This window comes from Mauremys mutica, chromosome 9, assembly GCF_020497125.1.
Source record: "Mauremys mutica isolate MM-2020 ecotype Southern chromosome 9, ASM2049712v1, whole genome shotgun sequence".
NCBI classification, from domain to species: Eukaryota; Metazoa; Chordata; order Testudines; family Geoemydidae; genus Mauremys; species Mauremys mutica.
This window is the reverse complement of record NC_059080.1, coordinates 55,514,239-55,527,994: the sequence shown is the minus strand read 5'-3', so window position 1 is coordinate 55,527,994 and position 13,756 is coordinate 55,514,239. Positions and strand designations below refer to the sequence as shown.

At 42.9% G+C, this 13,756-nt stretch overlaps 1 protein-coding gene across 6 annotated transcripts in view; it reads left to right on the top strand.

Annotated features, from left to right (window-relative positions):
• Positions 1-13,756, top strand: part of ARMC8 (armadillo repeat containing 8) — a 227,790-nt gene that overhangs the window by 170,972 nt on the left and 43,062 nt on the right. For all 6 annotated transcript variants that reach the window (XM_045029371.1, XM_045029370.1, XM_045029367.1 and 3 more), the window contains 2 exons: positions 562-762; positions 2,867-2,962. In XM_045029371.1, the coding sequence (XP_044885306.1) occupies positions 562-762; positions 2,867-2,962 (297 nt within the window). The remainder of the gene's footprint in view (positions 1-561; positions 763-2,866; positions 2,963-13,756) is intronic.

The window sequence follows — 13,756 nt, the reverse complement described above, 5'->3', positions numbered from 1 at the left end:
TTACACCATGAGTATGAGACATGTTCTTGTTTGTATTTTTGTTTCGGAATCACTCTGTTCCTACTTCCAGAAGCTGCTTCTTGTGGCAATACTAAATTGGGAATTTTAGAATCAAAGTGGGATACTTGATGTGCTCATTTTTACCTTGGTACCTAGAAGTCTCTTCCATAGCAGTGCTGGTGAGTTCTGAGGACAAATCACAGGGTTCTTTTCTACAGCACAAGTAAAGCTTTGCAAGTAAAGACTATTAAGTGGACATTTGAACTTCCATACAGAACATTTTGATTGTGGGTCCTTTCGGGACATGACGTTTGCAAAAAGTATTATGACCAAAAAAGATGGCAGGAGAGAACCCTATAGTGCAGTGACAAATGCTAAGAAGAGCCTATAATTAAATAAGTTGAACTTAATTTGTGTGTATATTCCCACAACCGTTTGTACCTTTTTTTCTTTAAGAAACTTTGGTGCGGAGAGATGCTCTAGACATCAAACTGAAATGGAATCTATAAAGACTTACAAATTATCTTCTCTGAAACTAAAGTTGAATTCTGTACCTTCCAGACACTGCCAAGTTTGGTTCGGATGTGTAGTAAGGAAAGATTGCTGGAAGAACGAGTAGAAGGAGCCGAAACACTTGCCTATCTAATTGAAACAGATGTTGAGCTGCAGAGAATCGCCAGTATTACAGACCATCTTATTGCAATGCTTTCTGACTACTTCAAGTATCCCAGCTCAGTCAGTGCAATCACCGATATCAAAAGGGTATGTGTTTTTCTCTGTCTGTTCAGAACTTCTCAGAGTACATGAGAGATTTTGAAACTGCAAATGTGTGTCTTAAGTACGCAGAACTTTAATTAAAATTGTCTTTCAGTGGGAGTTGGATTAGGCCCTCAATGTTTTTGGCTCTTTAGGCACAAAACCTTTCTTTTGTTGTATGACTCTCCCTCCTCCCACACTGAGGAGGAACATTCCAGGCAAATAACACTGTAGGAGCAGTGAGCAGGGAAGGCCTGTTAGCCAAGCACTCTGCACAAGTACCTACTCCACCACCTTCTAGATGGCTCTTTAGCCTCCTTTGCAATGGGAGCATGGAGTTGCAGACTCAGTCTCCCTGTATTGCTTACTCTTTCTAACTCCCCTCCTTTCACTGGGGAAGGGAGAACATAAGAAAGGAATGGTGATCCCAGGGATGGAAAGTATTCTTGGCCTTCCCCCGCCCCTTCTTCCACTGATTTGGAATGTACTCCAGAAAAACAAAGGTCCTCTAATCCCCTTTTGTTCTGGAATAGCCCAGGAAATGACAGTTGACAGATTTAGTTCTCAAAATCCTATAATATGGGGCTACTCCTGCTTACCCATGTTTACAAAATGCTCTGAGAGCCCCAGATGAAAAAATACCACATAAGTACAAAGAATTGTTAGCCAAATTTTAAATGGAATAAATAAGACAAAAAAGAGGTTCAGTAACTGGCTGGGAAGCATTAGACATTGGCTAGAGAATCAAAAAACCAACATTCCAGCCCTGAGTCTGACACTGTTTTTAGCACTTTTTATGAATGTCCAGAGTAAAGGTCAGCAGCATTGCACATGTATGTCCAACTCAGCCATGTGGTGAGTGTATCTTGTGAAATGGATAATATCTTGTAAGTTGTAGGTGGAATGAGGCAGGGCTCTGCAGGATAAATTGATTGATCTATTTGAAAATTTGTATATAATCATGAAGTAATGTACTGTACTGTAGTGGATGCACTGAGGCAGAGTTAAGCTTACTCAGACAAACTTACCTTTGGCATTTCCTGACTTCTGAGTGCTTTACCCTGCAACCTCAAAATTCCCTTGACAGTGTTTTTCATGTTGAATTAAATAGATACCATTGCTTCATCTGTTGGAGCCTTTCAGCCAAAGTTCTAAGAGCAGTTTTGGTCCCTTGATACCATCCACTTTTATTGGGACTGCTATCTAGATCCTATGGCAGCTTAAAGACTTAACAGATTTATTTGGGCATAAGGTTTCGTGGGTAAAAAACCCACTTCTTCAGATGCATGCAGTGAAAATTACAGAAATAGGCATATATATAGATATAGATATAGATATAGATATATATAGATATAGGCACATGAAGAGAAGGGAGTTACCTTACCAGTGGAGAACCAACGTTGAAGGCCAATTCAATCAGGGTAGTTGTGGTCCACTCCCAATAATTGATGAGGAGGTGACAGTAAGGTAAGGTAACTCCCTTCTCTTCAGGTGCCAATATATATTTATGCCTGTTTCTGTAATTTTCACTCCATGCATCTGAAGAAGTGGGTTTTTTACCCACAAAAGCTTATGCCCAAATAAATCTTAGTCTTTAAGGTGCCACGGGACTCCTCGTTGTTTTTGCGGATACAGACTAACACGGCTATCCTTCTGATATCTAGATCCTAGTAAATCTAGTTGTTTTCCCCCAATCTGACCATGCAACTCCTTCTGTGGGGTGGGCATGGAGAAAGGAGGACATTTTGGTCTGGCTTGTAGAGGAAGAAGAGAGTGGGACTCATTTTGTCTGGGAAAATGTAACTAATCTCATCCTGTATTTTGAGAGGTTGCATACATATGTTGCTTGGTTATTACTGTTTATCTGTATAGGCTACAATTCAGCAAAGCAATCACGCGTGTGCTTAACTTTAATTATTAACTTCAGTGGGACATAAACACATACTTAAAGTTAATCTGCAGTTTCAGTGGTGATCCTGCCTGTTTGGCGTGTAATGCAATCAAAACCCTAGTAAACAGGCACTAATCTATAACAATTAAGAAAATACCATGTGCAAGTTTAAATGCTCTCTCATAAAGCATCCGACTTTGATTTACCTTTTTTCAATAGCTTGACCATGATTTAAAGCATGCTCACGAACTGCGCCAGGCTGCGTTCAAGCTGTATGCTTCACTTGGAGCAAATGATGAAGACATCCGGAAGAAGGTGAGTCTGGGAGAGGGTCATCCTTTGGTGTTGCCAGCTGTCATGCAGGGAGAAACATCAACCTGGAAGTCATGGTGGAGTGTATTATCGCTGATTGAATGAGATAAAGCAGAGAGAATAAAAGCATAAGTGAAGGATGAATAGAATGCAAGTTTGGTTTTTGTTCTAGTGTGAACATGTTGGATTGACAAATAATGTGTTATGTTAACCTTATGGTGCACTTCTTTTGTGTGAGTTCCAGAGAAATTTGATTTCACACTGTGAAGCAACAAACACTTTGACAAAATAGAATACTATAAATGCTTAATTATGGAAACACCTCCTTTCTAATGCCATAAAGAAATTCACATCTCTCATTGTATGTTGTCCTTCAATATATGGCCTCGTTATATTCTTAATTTTTGCTAGTATGCAAATATTGTGTATATAAAGCTTTGTTAAGTGATGTGTTTATGGTAAGTGGTCAGCGGAAATTAAAAATGTCTAAAAACTATTTTGAAATATAGCATATCCCTGTGTTCTTCTTCAAGCAGTGTCCTTATGGGTGCTCCATTGAGGTGTATCAGTGCCCCTGCATCTCTAATCGGAGAAATTTGGTAGGAGTGTTCACATGCAATCTCCCTCCCTTATGGTCTGCCTCTAGGCTATCTAGCACTGCATGGGCAAACTGCCTTCAGTTCCTTCTTGACCGCCTTTGGCCTCGAATGGAATGAGCAGTAGTCTCTTCCTTCTTTACATTGATAGTGTTTAATATAAATGGTAGCTATTCTTAGAGCTTCCATTTCTTTTTAGTAGTTTAGAGTTTCCATTGTTCAGTTTAAAAAAAAACCTTTTTCTTTCACCATTTCCTGCCTTTTGTTGGGGGGGATTACTCCTGCAGGGGCATACCCAGTTCCCCCGGCTTCAAAGGTGCCTCTCCTGCAAGGAGGCAATCACAATAATGGACAGACACTCTCATTGCGTCCAGTGCCTTGGAGAGAGGGACATTCTGCAGAAGTGCACCTTCTGCCAACTGCTAATGGTGAGATCTTGTAAGAACTCCAGAGCTCAAGTTGAAACTTCTCCTCACGGAGGGTGCACTTCAGCTGCCAACTGACCCTGGTCCTGAAGCCTCATCAAGATGCAGATTGTCCCCAGAGCCTTCAACCCCCATAGGGGTGAGATCATGGAAAAAGTCGGCTGACTCCCCCCGCAAAGCCTCTAGAAAAAAGGTTCCAAGCCCTCAAACTGAGTCCTTGAACAGCCAGAGAGGATCCCCAGCAGCCTCAGTTACCTTGGTACCAACGGCTCTGAAGTGCGGTACCCAGAAACATCAGAAACCCTCCAGTATGAGCTTTGCCATGGCACCTAAAGGCCTTTATGTGCATAGGCTTAGAAGCAACGGCACTGCCTGCCAGGGATGAGGACAGATACTGTACCACCTCTAAGAGATCAGCATTGACAAATCCACCCTCAGCATCGAATGCGTCAAAGCAACCCTCATCAGAGCATTCCTCCCATAAACAACCGTCAGTACTGACAAGTCAGCACTGGCACTCCTTGACAGCATTGAACATATCAACAGTACTTCAGGAGTTCTGTTTCTCGAGGGACCTTATGGTCACAGAGTAACTGGAGTCCCTGCTACTTGGTATTGGAGCCCCATTACCAAGCATATCTAGATCCCTGGAATCACCAGTGGCACTGGGACATTTACCCACAGCATCCTAGTCAGCTCCACCCTTCTCCAGCAGGGAGTCGTACAGTGACCAGGACGACAGTCTCTCCCTGGCCTTACACCATGTACCACCATTGCAACACCAGGGTCTTGGATATTCTGCATGCTTCCTTCTCTTCCAGAATTGTCCTCCCAATTAACAAGGCACTTCTGGACCCTGCCAAGATGATCTGGTAGATACCAGCCTTCACTGCACCAATGTGCAAAAGAGCCGACAAGAAGTATTACATTTCTCCTAAGGAGGCAGATTGCCCTTGGTGAATCCATGCTGACTGTTCCTGATCACTTTCCTCTCCTCTAAGTGCTTCAGAATTGATTCCTTGAGGGACCTGCTCCATGATTGTTCCAGGGACTGAGGTACGGCTGACTGGCCTGTAGTTCCCCAGATCCTCCTCCTTCCCTTTTTTAAAGATGGGCACTACATTAGCCTTTTTCCAGTCATCCAGGACTTCCCCCGATCGCCATAAGTTTTCAAAGATAATGGCCAATGGCTCTGCAATCACATCCGCCAACTCCTTTAGCACCCTCGGATGCAGCGCATCCAGCCGCATGGACTTGTGCTTGTCCAGCTTTTCTAAATAGTCCCAAACCACTTCTTTCTCCACTGAGGGCTGGTCTTCTCCTCCCCATGCTGTGCTGCCCAGTGCAGTAGTCTGGGAGCTGACCTTGTTCATGAAGACAGAGGCAAAAAAAGCATTGAGTACATTAGCTTTTTCCACATCCTCTGTCACCAGGTTGCCTCCCTCATTCAGTAAGAGGCCCACACTTTCATTTACTTTCTTAGAATCATAGAATCATGAAGAAACCCTTCTTGTTACTCTTAACATCTCTTGCTAGCTGCAACTCCAAGTGTGATTTGGCCTTCCTGATTTCACTCCTGCATGCCTGAGCAATATTTTTATACTCCTCCCTGGTTATTTGTCCAATCTTCCACTTCTTGTAAGCTTCTTTTTTGTGTTTAAGATCAGCAAGGATTTCACTGTTAACCCAAGCTGGTCGCCTGCTATATTTACTGTTCTTTCTACGCATCGGGATGTTTTTTTCCTGTAACCTCAATAAGGATTCTTTAAAATATAGCCAGCTCTCCTGGACTCCTTTCCCTCTCATGTTATTCTCTGAGGGGATCCTGCCCATCAGTTCCCTGAGTGAGTCAAAGTCTGCTTTTCTGAAGTCCAGGGTCCATATGCTACTGTTCTCCTTTCTTCCTTGTGTCAGGATCCTGACCTCAACCATCTCATGGTCACTGCCTCCCAGGTTCCCATCCACTTTTGTTTCCCCTACTAATTCTTCCCGGTTTGTGAGTAGCAGGTCAAGAAGAGCTCTGCCCCTAGTTGGTTCCTCCAGCACTTGCACCAGGAAATTGTCCCCTACACTTTCCAAAAACTTCCTGGATTATCTGTGCACCGCTGTATTGCTCTCCCAGAAGATATCAGGGTGATGGAAGTCTCCCATGAGAACCAGGGCCTGTGATCTAGTAACTTCTGTTAGTTGCCGGAAGAAAGCCTCATCCCCTTGGTCTGGTGGCCTGTAGCAGACTCCCATCACGACATCACCCTTGTTGCTCACACTTCTAAACTTAATCCAGAGACTCTCAGTTTTTTCTGCAGTTTCATACCGGAGCTCTGAGCAGTCATACTGTTCTCTTACATACAATGCAACTCCCCCACCTTTTCTGCCCTGCCTGTCCTTCCTGAACAGTTTATATCCATCCATGACAGTACTCCAGTCATGTGAGTTATCCCACCAAGTCTCTGTTATTCCAATCACATCATAGTTCCGTGACTGTGCCAGGACTTCCAGTTCTCCCTGCTTGTTTCCCAGGCTTCTTGCATTTGTGTATAGACACTTAAGATAACTCGCTGATTGTCCCGCTTTCTCAGTATGAGACAGGAGTCCTCCCCTCTTGGGCTTTCCTGCTCTTGCTTCCTCCCGGTAACCCATTTCCCCACTTATCTCAGGGCTTTGGTCTCCTTCCCCTGGTGAACCTAGTCTAAAGCCCTCTTCACTAGATTAGCCAGCCTGCTTGCGAAGATGCTCTTCCCTCTCTTTGTTAGGTTGAGCCCATGTCTGCCTAGCACTCCTCCTTCTTGGAACACCATCCCATGGTCAAAGAATCCAAAGCCTTCTCTCCGACACCACCTGCGTAGCCATTTGTTGACTTCCATGATTCAACGGTCTCTCCCCGGGCCTTTTCCTTCCACAAGGAGGATGGATGAGAACACCACTAGCACCTCAAACTCCTTTATCCTCCTTCCCAGAGGTCATTCTTGGCAGTATCATTGGTGCCAATGTGGAGAAGCAGGAAGGAGTAGTGATCCGAGGGCTTGATGAGTCTCGGCAGTCTCTCCGTCACATCGTGAATCCTAGCTCCTGGCAAGCAGCAGACCTTTCTGTTTTCCCAGTCAGGGTGGCAGATAGATAACTCAGTCCCTCTGAGGAAGGAGTCCCCAACCACCACCACCACCCACCTTTCTCTCTTGGGAGTGGTGGTCATGGAACCCTCACCCCTAGGACAATGCATCTCATGCCTTCCAATCGATGGAGTCTCCTTCTGCTCCCTTCCCTCAGATATATCATCTAGTCCACTCTCTGCATTAGTACCTGTGGAGAGAATATGAAAACGGTTGCTCACCTGTATCTGCATTGCTGGTACATGGATGCTCCTCTGTCTTCTTCTGGAGGTCACATGCTGCCAACAGGGAGGCGATACTACATATGCTGGATGTTAGGAGACCCCTACATTTTATTTAGCAAGGACTAAGGACTTTAGGAAGTCTCCTAAACTCTTCCTTTAATTTGCGGAAAGATTCAAGGGTTCTGCAATATCAACTCAAAGACTCTCCAAATGGGTCTCTAGTTGCATTAACCACTTTTACCACACGTATAACCTGCAGCACTCCATAAGATGTGTTTATACCTTGGCTGCGTTTTTTCAAAATGTCCCCATCTCAGAAATCTGCAGGGCAGCAACCTGGGCCTCTGGCCATGCTTTCGCGGAGTATTATGCGATTACTCAAGACTTCGGCTCTGAAGAACTATCATCAATAACAGAAGCCCCAGCACTCCATGGGGGATACTGCTGTGAAGTCACCTACAATGGAGTACCTATAGGGACACTACTCAAAGAAGAAGGGAAGTTACTCAACTTGTGGACAATGGTTCTTTGAGATGCGTCACTCTATGGATGCTCCACAACCCACCCTTCTCCTCTTTACTTCTGCGTTCTCAAGAAGGGGCTGTTCTCTTTGAGTAGAGAAGGAATTGAGGGTGGTTCACTGGCAAAGTGCTATGTAGCCTTGAGGCGGGCCAACCAGACATTGCTACCAAAATTGTCCGATTACGGGTGCAGATACACCAACAGTGGAGCACCCATACGGTAACACATCCCAAAGTACCATCTTTTCTGCACAAGGTGAGTAACTTCCCTTCTTCTTTGAGTAGTGTCCCTATAGGTACTCCATTGTAGGTGACTTCACAGCAGTATCCCCCATGGAGTGCTGGGGCTTCTGTTAATGATGATAGTTCTTCAGTGTAGCATAATGCAAATTTTTTATCAGAAGTAAACATAAGGAAGCAGTAATGTTTAAAAGGAGATTGATGGCTAGCTTCTACCAGGCAAACCACGCTGGAGATGGCAGTGCATATTATCCCCAGTGATAATAACCAGAGTATTCTCTCCTACTTGACTTGTCCTCATCTGTGCATATGAGGCATTTAAGTCCACTTGGAGTTTGTTAGTTCTGATAGACCTTGACAGATGTTTATGGTAACCTAAGAGTGAAATGTGGCGATAGAATTACTATGAAAATAAATATTGGATTTTTATTATGAATAAAATAGGATAAAAAAGCAAGAATGACGTATCACAATACACATTAATCCTGAAAATGCTACAAAATAGCTCTAATATAACTAAAGGAATTTTCAGGACAGAAATGCCAATCACTCAAGGCAAGATTTAGCATTGAAACCTTACCAGGCTGGAGATAGAATTGCTGTTTCAAGGCTGAATTTACTAGTAAAATAATTTACTACATACAGTGTAAGGTGCTTTGTTTTTTATGGATGCTACTGAAAATAAAGTCTGTCAATATTTTTTAAATATGACAGTAACATTAATTTTTGGGGGAAAAAGAGGATTTTTTGTTTGCGGGATAATTTTATCTCCTTCACTGAACTAGTTTAAATCATTTGATTTGCCTTGACCTCTTCTAAAAGGTGCATCCCCTCTTTGACTAAAACTAATATGACTGCTGGAAAATGGAGCCCCACGAACCATACAGCATCACTTCCCAAATATCTGTCACCTGACACACATCCTTATGCCTCATTCCTAATTGTTCTCACTTGTCCAAACAATGTGATCTTTTATTTGAACATGCAATATCTTATTAACAGAAAGAAAGGGTTAATGTGAAAACTGATATTTAAAAAACCCACTGATTTATATTTATTCTAGCAACTCCATGCTTCAAAAACTATTTTTAAAAATTGATGTGGTAAATAAATCTCTATTTAACTCTTATATTCTGCCACTTTCCATATGTGATGTGAAATTCCGCTCTCAGGCCAATGCACCCAGTTGATTTAAATGGAGGTTTACTGATGTAAATGGAGTACAAAAGTTTGCTTAGTGAGATTTAAGTGTTTTTTTTTTCACTGCTTTCAAAATTTGTTTAATGTGAACTGCTTCTGTACCATGGTGCTATTTTCCAGAATTTATATAGGCTTATGTAATGGTCTCCTAGAACCCATACAAAGCAGGAGAAATGTTTCAGTTCAATAATGATTCAGAAGGACTCTACATATGAAGATCTTAGCTCAGAAAAGTGCAGACTAACCATTAAAAAGTCTTTTTATAATATTTCTGTGTAATTTCTTTCTAATAAAATATTTATTTTTAAATTGTTGATTCATATTTGTGGTATCATAGTTTGTAGTCAAGTATCAGAGGGGTAGCCGTGTTAGTCTGGATCTGTAAAAGCAACAAAGAATCCTGTGGCACCTTATAGACTAACAGACGTTTTGCAGCATGAGCTTTCGTGGGTGAATACCCACTTCTTCAGATGCATCTGAAGAAGTGGGTATTCACCCACGAAAGCTCATGCTGCAAAACGTCTGTTAGTCTATAAGGTGCCACAGGATTCTTTGTTGCTTTTATAGTTTGTAGTCTTATTTGCAATATACCACTGATCTACAAATCGTATGTTGTTCAAAAATATTGTATATGTAGCTTGTGTTTTCCTAACTTTTCTAAATAATTTTGTCATTAGCATCTCCACAGAATGATGAAAAGTAGATGTTTGTAGCTGTAAAATACTGAATAGATGTAATTATTTGTGCTCCTCCAATAAAAAGTAGCTTTATCAGACTAGAATGTATTTTGAAGAAGTTAGCTGTATTCAGAAACATTGTAGTACACAGCCCTGCTTTCATTTACTGCAATAGGTTGACAGGACTTACAAAACTTGGATCATATTAGAAATATCTGTTCAGAATATTATGCCCCGTGATATGTACCATGTTTAAAAAAAAAAAAGTGGGGTGGAATTTGAGAGTGCTTTCCAACTGTTTTTTGCAGGGTTTCTTCCTTACTAAACCAAAGAGATTCTTCAAGCATATCTCTTTTGTGAAAGGGATAAACTTCTAACAAATTCACAACAACTTTGGAGGATAGAAATAGTGAAATATACAATAATCTCCACAGTGAATTTATTGAAGAAATTGTAATAGTTTTAAAACTGATTAAAAATTTGATCAGTGTGTATCTTTAAATTCATTGCCCTCTGAGGGAGAAAGGTTGGTTTTGTGGTTAAAGCACTGGAGTGAGATTCAGGAGATCTGTTCATTTCACAGTTCTTGCACACATTCCTGTGCAATCTTGGGCAAATCAAATAATTCTCCACCTCCCAGGAGAGTTGATTATAAATTGTCTGTGAGGTGCATACATACTACTGTGATGGTGGCCGTGTAAGTACCCAGATCATTTGCTACTCTTCAAATGATCTGTAAACAGGGACAGATTTCTGTTCTTAAGTATATGTAAGATACTTACTTTTTTATTCAGTGTATTTCTTTGTAGCATCTAGAAAGCCAATGACTAGTAGTTGTCTTATTAAAATGTCAAGGAACAGAAGAAACTCAGATGAGGAAACATAGTCTAGTGCAGCGGTTCTCAGCCTATTTACCATTGTGGGTTGCGTATGCAGCTCTCTGTGTTATGTGGGCCGCATCCACCCACAATATATATACTACCTCTATGGCCCTTAGGATGTTGCATGGGCTGCAGCTGTGTGCTGATTAGGCCGCAAGTGGGCTGTGGGTTGAGAACCACGGGTCTAGTGTTAAAAACACAGGACTAGGATTCAGAAAAACTGTTTGATTTCTGGCTCTGCCACAGAATTGCTGGTACACCTTGGCCAAATAACTTAGCCATTCTGTGTCTTTCTCCATTGGTGAAATGGGGATGCTAATACTCACCTATGGTGTCTCCCAAGGGTATTAGTGGTTGTTTTGTTTGTGAAATGTTCTGAGATGCTCTGATGAAAAACACTGCAATATTGCAAAGTATTTATGTATGTATGTATTCTGTCTTGTCAGCTGATATGTCTAACACTGATGCCTTAAGACCTGTCCTTTTCTGTATTTGTATGTTAGTTCTAAGTGGTATTCTGCAGGACTGTAACCTACAGTTGTACAGATTTGGTAGAAGTGTCTTTACATTTCCTCTTTAGCTTCATACAGCATTGAGTCACGAATGCCATACAATGTTATGAAATTATACCCAAATGAAATAGAAGCTTTACTAATTGGTTCTAAGCATGCACTGAGCAAGGCTTTCCTCACAGGAAATTTCATTTGAGAAGATTGTCTTGGTCCCATCTTCAGGTACAAAGATTATGGGTATCATATTGATTGTATGAGGACCAGACAAGAGGCTATCATTTCCCTACTTCTCCTGTTCAGTGGGTCAGGAAAGGATCAGGCAGGGAACAGATTTCACTTCTCCCTGTCTCATCTTCATGGAGGACAGGAGGGACAAAAGGGAGAACTGGTCATGTGGAAGCAGCAGAAGGTGATGTACCACTGAGGGATTGAACCTGCTTGTGGGGACAGGGTATCTCACATAGGAGAGTGCATGGAAAAATGTTGTCTAACAGAGGGAATTGCATGGTGGGGTGGCGGTAGAGGCAGCATTCAATGGAAAAGGGTATATGGGATGGTGGCTGGATATCTCAGAAGAGAGAGCCAGGTGTCTCAGAGGGGTTGTATGGTTTCAGTGGGGTCTGAGTCACCTTCAAAGGAGAGGGAGAACAGAATAAGGAGGCAGAAGAATGTGTCTTGGAGTAAGACTGTTTGTCCATTCGAGGGTATGAAAAAGGTGCTTCTTGAGGTGAAAATGGGAATGTCATCTAAGTGACTCTACTCTTTCCCCACCTTTCCTGTAGAGCCTATGCGCTCGCTCCCCACGAACCCCATGTGCTCATTACCTGTTGCTTCTTCGAGTGATAGTCCCTATTGTATTCCACTGAGGGTTTATGCATGCTCACCATGCATCCGGAGCCAGAGATTTTTCAAGTAGTCCTGTCCATTGGTCTGCACTCGCACCCTTGGCTTGCCTCATCCTTTCGTCCGAGGTGATAAAAGATGGGCCGGACTGACCACTTCTCCAGTTCCTTCTCACTGCTGCATGATCCGGGTCAGAACCATTAGGCCATGTCTACACTTACAAGCTTACAGTGGCACACCTGTACCAATATACCTGTCCTGCTATAAGAGCACTTGTGTAGCCGTGTTATGTCGACGGGAGAGAGGTCTCCCGTCGACATAATAAAAACAGCTCAACGAGCGGTGGTAGCTGTGTTGGTGGGAGAGCGCCCGAGCGCTTATGCTGGCAAAACTTATGTCGTTCAGAGGTGTGTTTTCTTTCACACCCCTGTGAAAGAAAGTTTTGCTGACATAAGTGCTAGTGTAGACTTGTCCTATGTGTGCTCTTCATGTGACACACTTAAAAAATCTACAGTTGTACATAGTTAATTTTACAGTTTTTGTTGTAGTTTTGAATAGTTTGATAGTTTTAGGAGTAGGATTGGGGAAGTATCTGAGGCACTCTTCACCTCTCGCTCCAGCAGCGTACACACTTCCACTAGCTCTGACAGTGCAGCTGATGGAACTGAGTTTTAGTCTTTGGAGGACTCGGATGAGGGTCAGGGACCGTCCATCCCTTCCCACCACTATGAGTACCAACGGAGGCCTTCCACATCATGGCAGTATCCTCAACTCCAGCAGCCACAGAGCCACTGGAGCCCTCCTCAGCACCTTCCAGAACCATCATGCTGGCCCTATGGGGATCCTGGCCCCAATACCCTCCATTGGAACCTGCCTGTTCCATTAGAGAGGCTTCACCTATTTCACCGTCTTGGGAGCCTTTGAGCTCAGAACCAGTAATGGGAGATGAGCCACTCAGACGGTATTGCTGGAACAGTTGAGATTCCTGTTGTCCTCTCCTGATGCAGCAGTGGCTTCAGCATCCCCCATCTTCTGATGACTACTGCCAGTTCCAGGATCTCTTGCATAGAGTGGCAGATGAGCTTCACATTCCTCTGGAGGAGATCCAAGACACTGAGCATAAGCTGCTGGATATACTACACTCATCAGAGCCAACCAGAGTTGCTCTTCCACTCAACAATGCCATTCTCGAGCCAGCTCGCACAGTTTGACATACACTGGCCGTATGTACACTTACCCCAAAGGGGGCAGTAAAAAAGATATTATTTACTACCAGGGGGTCTAAATTTCTGTTTTCACACCCACTTCCCAATTCACTTGTGGTGCAGGCAGCGACGGAATAAACTAGACAACAGCATCTATGCTCCACCCATCTGACAGGGAGGGCAAGTGACTGGTCCTTTTAGGCCGCAAAGTCTTCTCTTCAACCAGATTTCAATTCAGGATTTCGAATTATCAGGCATTACTTGCCAAATATGATTTTCTGAATTAGAGCAAATTGGAGGACTTTGTCAAGAAACTGCCACAACAGGACCGGGCCTGCTTTCAGGCAGTAATTGAGAAGGGGA